This window comes from Arachis ipaensis, chromosome B1 (assembly GCF_059453495.1).
Source record: "Arachis ipaensis isolate K30076 ecotype BB chromosome B1, ASM5945349v1, whole genome shotgun sequence".
Taxonomy (NCBI): Eukaryota; Viridiplantae; Streptophyta; class Magnoliopsida; order Fabales; family Fabaceae; genus Arachis; species Arachis ipaensis.
The window spans coordinates 129,542,279-129,551,602 of NC_142436.1; the positions used below are offsets into that span (position 1 = coordinate 129,542,279).

At 31.4% G+C, this 9,324-nt stretch overlaps 1 protein-coding gene across 1 annotated transcript; it reads right to left on the reverse strand.

Moving 5' to 3' along the window:
• Positions 1 to 436: 436 nt before the first annotated feature.
• LOC107611376 (uncharacterized) lies at positions 437 to 1,669 on the reverse strand. Its single transcript, XM_016313315.2, has one exon. The coding sequence runs from the start codon at positions 1,667 to 1,669 to the stop codon at positions 437 to 439; it is 1,233 nt and encodes a 410-aa protein (XP_016168801.2).
• Between the last annotated feature and the right edge of the window lie 7,655 nt (positions 1,670 to 9,324).

Below are 9,324 nucleotides of genomic sequence, written 5' to 3' on the forward strand. Positions count from 1 at the left end.
TTGCTTGTTCATTTCCTTCCAGTGCTTCTCCGATGTATGTGTATTGTTTTTCATCTGCTGTTAGTGTTAATTGGTGAAGGTTGTCCATTGGCCGAGGTCTTTCGCCGAGGTCTTCTCTAGGGTCGAAGTCGGCTAACATCGTAGCTTCAGCCGAGCTATGTATGGCTTGGACCTGGGGCCGAGCTGTCTCCTTCAAATGGGATTACTTTAGACAGGCATTGTAGCACTGCCGAGCTTCTTGGTGATCGGCGTATACTGTAGCGATTTTGTTTTCCTGCACTGGAAACTTGACACACAGGTGTAATGTGGACACCACCGCTTTGAATATATTCAAGGCGAACCTTCCAATTATAATATTATAAGGGCTATAAACAGTCTACTATTAGGTACTGAATATCGACGGACCTCGACATAGGGGTCTCCCCCATTGTGGTCCTCAGCCATATATGTCCCATGATGGGGACTCTTTCTTCGGAGAACCCATTAGCTCTCCCGAGGAGGGTTGTATCAGTTTTTCTGATAATTGCATCTTTTTAAAGGTAGAATAAAATAAAACATTAGCGCTACTACCTGGGTCCAGTAGTGTTTTTCTTACCAACAACTCTCCGACCTGGATGGAAATCACCACTGGGTCGTCGAGGTTAGGGCTTGCCGATCTGAAGTCTGCTTGGTTGAAGGATATCGTGACGTCTGGGTCCTTGTCCTTCCTTGACTGTAGTGTTCCCTCAATTGCCAGCATCGCCCTGTAGCTTCGCTTTCTGGCCGAGCTTGTCTCACCTCCGCCTGCAAAGCCTCCTGATATGTGGCTAATGATTCCTCTTGGTGGATCAGGAGTTGTCTGTTCTTTTTTGTCTATCACTGTTTGTTTGTTCACCTCTCTGTCTGAGTTTGTTCTTCTGGCTTTCCGGCTCTCAACATATTTGTCCAGAAGCCCTTGGCGTGCCAGTCTCTCTAAGAGGTCTTTTGCGACAATGCAGTCGTCGGTGGTGTGGCCGAACTTCTGGTGGAAGGCGCAGTGCTTGCTCCTATCCACAAGCCTTTGGTCCTGGTAGTTCCCTGCTCGAGCTGGCGGCTTCACAATTTTGGCATTCAGAATTTCTTTGATGATGTTTTCTCTCTTGGTATTGAATCTAGTATACGTGTTGTATTTTGGTGTGAGTTTGAAGGGCCTTTTTGTATCCTTGTTGCTTGGTGATCTGAAAGCTTTTTTCTCATCCATCTGCTGAGGTTGTCTATCCGGCTTTTGAGCCTCGCGGAGTTCTTCAATCTCCATTTGACCTGCAGCCCTTTCTCGGAACTCCTCCAGTGTTTTTGGTTTTGTTATCACAATGATTTCCCGGAATTTGCCTGGTCGGAGGCCGGCCTTGAGGGCATGCAGGTGGACCGCCGGATCCAAGTCTTGGATCTCCATAGTAGCCTCGGAAAACCTGGTCATGTAGTTTTTTAAACTCTCGTGTTGGCCTTGCTTGATTGTGCCTAGGTAGTCTGATCCATGGACATAAATTCTCGATGCAGCGAAATAGTCAATAAAGGATCTCGCTAGTTCCTCAAAGGAGGAAATTGAACCTGCAGACAGTTTAGAAAACCACAGTAATGCAGCACCATCAAGATAAGTAGGAAAAGCCCGGCAAAGCACGGGCTCGTTGTTAGCGCCGTTAAAAAACATCATGGATTGAAACTTTTTAACATGAGCTCGGAGGTCATCGAACCCCTTGTATGGTTCCAGCACTGTAGGTAATACAAAGTTCTTCGGCATCTGGAACTTAGTGATCTCGTCAGAAAAGGGGTTCTCGAGGGTGAGCTTTTCCTTTGGTGGAGTGATGTTCAGGGGATCCGTATTTCCCTGCGCCGAGCTTTTAGAGCTTTCTCCTTCGTGCTTTCCATTGTTCTGTGCAGACAGTTCGGCTATCTTTCGCACCTCCGCTTGGAGTTCGGCGATCTGAGCTTAGAGCTCTGCCTGTGTGGGTTGGGGGTTCCCATTGTTAGCCATGTCCGAGGATAGGGAATCCTGCAAAATAAGGTAAGATACTAAATAAAATGAAAGGTGAGGTCAGATATATTCCGGCCCCACGGTGGGCGCCAAGTGTTTCGTCCTGGCACTGGGTGGCCGAGCTTCAGCGACTCCGAGCAAACGGCTGTCGGAGAGGAAGAGCTGTACGTCGGCCTGGATCGAACACCGCGGCGGGAATACCTGCAAAAGATACTCCGACGCTCAAGTTAGTAATGATCTTTAGTGAATTAGCTAAGTAAAGAATAGAAGACTGAGAATGGAACCTGAACCTTAGCCGAGGATATTAGCTCGGCTTTATAGGAGTTGTTTTATCCGTTTTACTAGGGATAAGTTCTAGTTTGTAGGTTGGTTATGATATTCTGTTTTGGTGATTAGGTTTGTTGAGCACGTTTCTTATTTTCAAATGGGTGAGACTGTTCCTGTCTGCTTTCGTGCCGAGCTTTTCGGGCAGCCGAAGATAAAGGTGACGTTTCAATAGAAATAATTTTTTATTCTGTAAAAAAATAACCAGGAACAGATCTTTTGAGGGACAATGGAAGCCATGGTCCTAAGTAGTTTATAAAAATATTAGTAATATATTATTATAGATTATAAGTAGTTCATTTGGTAAAAATTCTTATTCCATATTCAGTACCATGAGTTCAATACTCCACTTTTTCATTTGTTGTTAACACCCTTTTATTTTAAATTTAGCATATTGGTTACTTTGTTGCAAGTTCTAAACTGAAGTTATGTTTTATTGATTTTATAAATAAAAATATACAATAATATTGGTGTTATTATTTTTGAAGTTTAAATATTTTTTATTTATTTAATTTAATATTATTTTATGTTAGTTTTTTTTAATTAATTTTTTTTATAAAAAAGATATTCAAATATTCAATAAGTATATATTAAAATTGTTAATATTCATCATTCTAATTATAATATTTTTATATATTTTATATTTTATATATTCTATTTTTTTTACAACTATAATGATAAATAAAATTAAAGAATTATGTTTTTTAAGAGAAAATTTAAGATTCAAGAAAAAAAAATATGTCATAACATTAACACTTAGATGATAGTTTTATTATTTAATAAAATTAAAAAAATAAAATACAATTTTCAAAAGTTTGAAAAGTCATATTTAATGAATTTGATCTTAATTCTAAACTAGATTTTGAGAACAATTTTAATTTTGATAATATCATCAAAACTAAAAATATAATATTAAACAATTTTATATTAAATGGAATTTATAAAAAAAGTATTTAGATAATTATTCTTTATCTAGTACAAATAATCCAAAATAATTTTAATATGATTGGTTTGATATTTTTTATAGTCAAAATATTCACCTTCTAAAAATACAAAATATTATTTAATATTTTTCATCCTGCATATTTCCTCCGCCTCCCAATCCCTTCGCCCACTACGATCTGAAGTTATCCTCAAGAGATTATTATGTCACATATATTACTCTATAAATATCCCAATACTCATGTAGTTTTTTAATTCAATTCTACTTTAAGTCTATTAAAATTTTTGTTAACTTAAATATCAAAATTTTTTACAAATATTTTTACTATTACTCATGCTAAACATTAAAAACATTTTTTGTCCCGTCAAAAAAATCTTAATTCTTGTCTAAACGTTTGGACCTCGTATCCAGACCTAAAAATATCATCTAATTTTAGATAATATATCATAACATTGACATTATTACTAAAGATACTAAAAAATTACCCTTAAGTGTTCACAAAGCCCAAGAATAATTATAGTGATAAATTTTTAAATAGAATTCTGATCTGCAGAACAAAGACGGAGCTACATAGAAAGAAAAGGAGGCAATAACTCTCTAATTTTAATTTTTTCTATGTAAATTATATAAATTTCAGTTTAGTCCCTCTTAAAATTTTATTTTAGTCTTATTTTATTATGTAAATATTTTTTGTCGTCCTCCTCTAATATTTCATCTAGTTCCGCTCCTGGCGACGGATTAATCTTTAATTTGTCAAACTAAAAAATATCATAAAAAAACAAAAAAAAAAATCTAAATTTTATCTAAATTTTACTGTCACTATAATCTCCTAAAAATTGATATTTTTATTCACATAATAATTCATAATTAAATTTAAAATAGTAAGCATAAAAACTTTTTTTACGTTAAGAAAACCTAGAAAATAAATTCTTAGTAGTTATTAAACTATTATAAACCCGGTTATTTTCATACCAAATATATTTTATGTACACACAAAATTAGATACTTTATATTTTATAAAATCTTTATATTATACTACTGTAATAAATGTAATTATTCGTTTATTACAGATTTAGTTATTTTACCATGATATAATTGATTATATTAGTGATTGATTATTTAGTTTGATTACATAATAAGTTTTTTAGTACTGTTTTGTAGTATATAGAGTATTTTTTTAATATATACTCTATAGTAATATATAGTAGTACCAACTACCAAATCTGTTCATAATTATCACGGCACACCGCACACATGCGTTTAACTTTTTCGTTAGTGGGTTTCAAGACACTTGTGATTAACGGCTTGAAATGATAAAGGGAAAAACATCCAATTAACGTAATATAAGCATTATTCTATTAAATATAGATAAAAATAATAAGAATAATTAGTTAAAGATAGTGAGTTGTTTCTGATTTTACTAAAAATTTGTGTGTTTAAGTCATTGATATAATAAAAAAAACTTTTTGTAGATTATCTATATCGAAGGATATTTAAAAAAATAATTAAAAACTAAATTACTCTCGTATCTTCTTTATATAATACAATATAATATAATAGAGAGATAAGGATATTTTAGTTTGCTTAATTATGATCAAAGAACAATTATTGTTCACTAACATTTTAACGTCTTATTATTTTAATTTTAAAAAATTATAAATATTTTATTTTAGTTTTAAATATTTTTGAATAAGTTTAATATTGTTCCATCATTAAATTTAACACAAACATTTACACTATGTTTGGATCAATGAAAATTAGAAGGAAAGAAAACTGAAGGAAGAAAAATTAAAGAAAAATGAAATTTTCCCTTGATTGGATCAGCCGATCAGCACATAAATTAGATGGAAAAGAAAAATAGTAACGTAGGGTCCACATTCAAGTTTTCTTTCCCAATTTGCGAAGAAAACTCCTGAGAGTTTTAAAGTAAAAGTAAAATTACTAACATGTCCATTATTAAAATTAAAAACAAAATTTATAATATTTAATAAAAAATAAAAAAAATAAATTTAAAAAATATTATTGTTTATAATAATAATACATTAAAATTCTAAAATATAATTAGAAACACTTTTTTATTAAAAAATAATTTAAATATATTAGTATATTATAATTTACATATAATATATATAAGGATATATAATATATATAAGAATATTAATGTAATGTTATACTATTAGATTTTTTTTCTTTTCACTTTTCTTTTCATCCAAATAAAAGAAAATTTTGTCTCTATTTTTTTTCCATCTATTTTCTCTTAATCCAAACAATATACAAATAACTCTACTTTTCTTTCTATTTTCTTTCCACTCATTTTCTTTCTTCCTATTTTCTTTCCTTCCACTTTCTTTTCTATATCCAAATAAAGCCTTAGTATATTGAAGAGTCAATAATATTTAATTTCAGTACATAAATAAAATCGATCCACCAAGATAAATTTTTTTTATTGATTCTAAAACGTTGATAATTAATTTTGATTGTTAGGATTATTTGAAATTTTTTTATAAAAAAAGATTAAAAAAAATATTACAAAAAAATCTTAGTTATATATTTTTTAATATCCAAAAAATATATAATTTAATGTAATATTATTAATGTTCATATTACACATTCTATTAATTATTTATGTCAAATTTAATAATAAAAAAAACATTAAATCCGTTCAAAAGTTTTTGGAACAAAAGACCAAAATACTTTACCCGCACCCCCCCCCCCCCTTTTTTTTTTTCAGTAGTACGAAGACATAGAATGTCACTAATTAGATGCAGCTCAAACACAATGAAATGAGTTGCAAAACATAAATGAATACATTTTTCTTTGAGCTAAAAAACAATTATTGTAATTAACCAAGTTATTAATAAAAAATTCTAGGGATTTAATTTTTTTTATGTACATTTTTTAAATAGCTATTCAACTGTTGTCACAAAATTTTGAATAAAATAAATAAATTATTTATTAAATACAGAAGCTTTATTTTTTCACTTATAATAATATAATATGTATTTATTTTTATTGTATTTTTAAATCATTCAAAAAAATTATTTGTTATTTGTATCTTTAAAGATTATATTTGTCGGTATAAATTTTTAGATATTGTTTTGATAAATTATCCCCTACAGTAACAATTTTGAGAATTTATTTAACCTAACAAGGCCTAATATAGAAACACTTAACTAGACCCAATATAAAAGGCCAATGTAGATGCTAGAATTGTGCATGGATCGGGTGAAACCAGGTTTGATGTGACCCAAACTCGACCCAAAATATATACATGGTCCATTTATTAGATTCGAACCTGATTTTAGACTCAATGAAACCTATACACTTTCGGGCTACAATTATACCGGGTGAAAACTGGGCCATTAACATTACCTTACCTTCTCTAAAATTAAAGTATAACCACAATCAATACTAATATTGTCTAAACACTAAATATTTAAGTCAATACAAACAACACAATATTATACATTAGTCTTAAAGTCTTATGCATTTTAAATATAAAGCATTAACTTAGTCTTATAATGACTAATAAAATAAAATATTAAGGTTTACAGAACAATAATTCCATATAAGAATAGCCATCATCCATCAATAGCCATCAATGTTGTCAACTTGTTCCTTGCGATGTGGATGTATTAGTGAAACCTACAAAAACATATAAAATTACTCATTTTCATATAAAAGATTATTACTTGAAATAAACAAGTCACAAATAATAAAAATATCATAAATGTACCTTTAACAATCTTCTGACTGCTATCAAATAAATCAAACTCTTGATCTTCATCTCTTTGTTTAGAAGGACACAACCAACTTTGAGTGCATATCAAAGCTTCAGCCATTAATGATGACAAAGAGCTACGGAAGATATCAAGCACACGTCCACAAGTGCTAAAGCATGATTCATAAGTAACAGTTGAAACTGGAATACCTAAGATATCACGGGTTATGAGAGAAAGAATCCTGTATTTTGAAGCATTCACTTTCCACTAAGTCAATATATCAAAAGTCTCATCTTCCACAGTATCCTTGGCCAAATATCTCTCCACATCTGACTTGCTATCTGCATTAGCCTTCTTTCTTTTTAGTTTTTTCTACATATTCACTCTATTTTCAGAAACGCCATTGGCACCAGCTGAGACTTTAATATTGTCATCGAAAACATCTCTAGATAAATCTCCACCATCATCCCTCCCTTTATCATCGACAACCTCTTTTTCATAAAACTTATGCAACGTATTTAATGTGAGTTTAACAAAACCAGTCATGCTAGTAGACACTTCTTTGTCATAAACATCCTCCAAACACCAACAAAGATAATCTAGTTTGTGCCGAGGATCCAATATAACAGCAACAAGTAACAATGGATTAAATTTGTCAATCGGTCCCCAATATTTATCATATTTATGTTTCATAGAACATGCCATACTTCCTAACAATTCAGAATGATTTTGGCTCCAAGATGTTAATTGAGAAGTAACAGATGCAATTTCATGAAAATATTTGTTCGATGTAACATGCAAGGAAGATGAGAAACTCAAAGTTATCTCATAGAATATTCTCAAAAACTCAATGAATAATCTAGCATGTTGCCAATCAAGTGGTATTGGTGGACCAACTTTCTTTTTTTTTTTCCATTATCCTCTCCAAACCATCTAAGAAAATTAGGTTCTTGATCATAAAGTCTATCAAAAGCTTTTTCAAATTTCTCGGCATGTTCCAACATTAGATAGGTAAAATTCCACCTAGTTGGAACATCCAAGTACATAAGACTTTTAGATTCAATTAACTCAGTCCCAATGCAATCTTTAAATTTTTTTAGTCCTTTGAGGAGAGGACCTAACATATCTGACAACATTTTAATGCTTTCAATTGAAGTTTGTTGCTCTTTAATTCTTTCATTCACTATCAAATTAAGAACATGAGCACAACATCTCACATGCATATACTTTCCTCCACACACCAACCCACCTCTTGCACCTAATTTCCTTTGAAGATAAGTAATAGCTCCATCATTCAAACTTGCATTATCTACTATGATTGGGAAAACTTTTTCAATTCTCCACTCTCTCAAGCATTTCTCGATTTCTCTTCCTACCGTATCACCCTTGTGGTTCTCAATTTGACAGAAATTTATAATCCACTTTTGTAACTTCCAGTCGTCATCAACAAAATGTGCAGTCAAGCTCATATAATTATAATTTTGATTTGATGTCCAGCAATCTGTTTTCAAACAAATCTGAGCACATGACTTTGCTAACCATTCTTTTAGCTTTTTCTTCTCATCTAAATAAAGTTGAAAGCAATCTTTTGAGACTGTCCACCTAGATGGTACCGTAAATCTTGGTTCAAATCGATTTAACATCTTGCGAAACCCAATCCCCTCAACAACTTGAAATGGCATTTCATCAAGTACAACAAACTCAACTACAGACTTCATACAATCTTCCAAGTTATAACCCTTAAAGGCTTTGCATAGATCCTCTTCTTCCTCAATTTTGGACATATAGCCATGAAGTGTCCCCTTCTTTTCCACTTTAGTAAATATCCACTTATAAGCACTCTTTAAGTTCTTATTTAGAGAATTTGTGCTATGTTTAGTAGGATGACAACCGTATTTTTTTTAACAATGATTACATTTGGCCTGGTTTTGTCTCTTTGTCTCAGTCAACAGAAGTTCAGTAAAATGCTGTCAAACATACGATTTTCTTCCCCTACGAGAAGCTTTTGGATTCTCAATGTTTGTATCCTTATCTTCTTCACTAACTTGTGGTTCAGCAGGAGTTGTGGCGGCATCAATAGCAGGAACATAAGGATTTTCAACTTCAATTTCTATTATTTTATTCTCCTCGGTCATAAAGATAGAAACCTTATAATAATTCATGAAGAACAAAAAAATAATCAACTAAACAGTAAATTGAACAAAATAATAATCAACTAAACAAATTAGAAAAAAATCAGTAAACACTAAACGCATCAACATCTATAAATTCACAATAATCAAAATTCACAATAATAAAAAATCAACACCCACACCCTTAATCAGAATTCTAATAATCAAAATCAA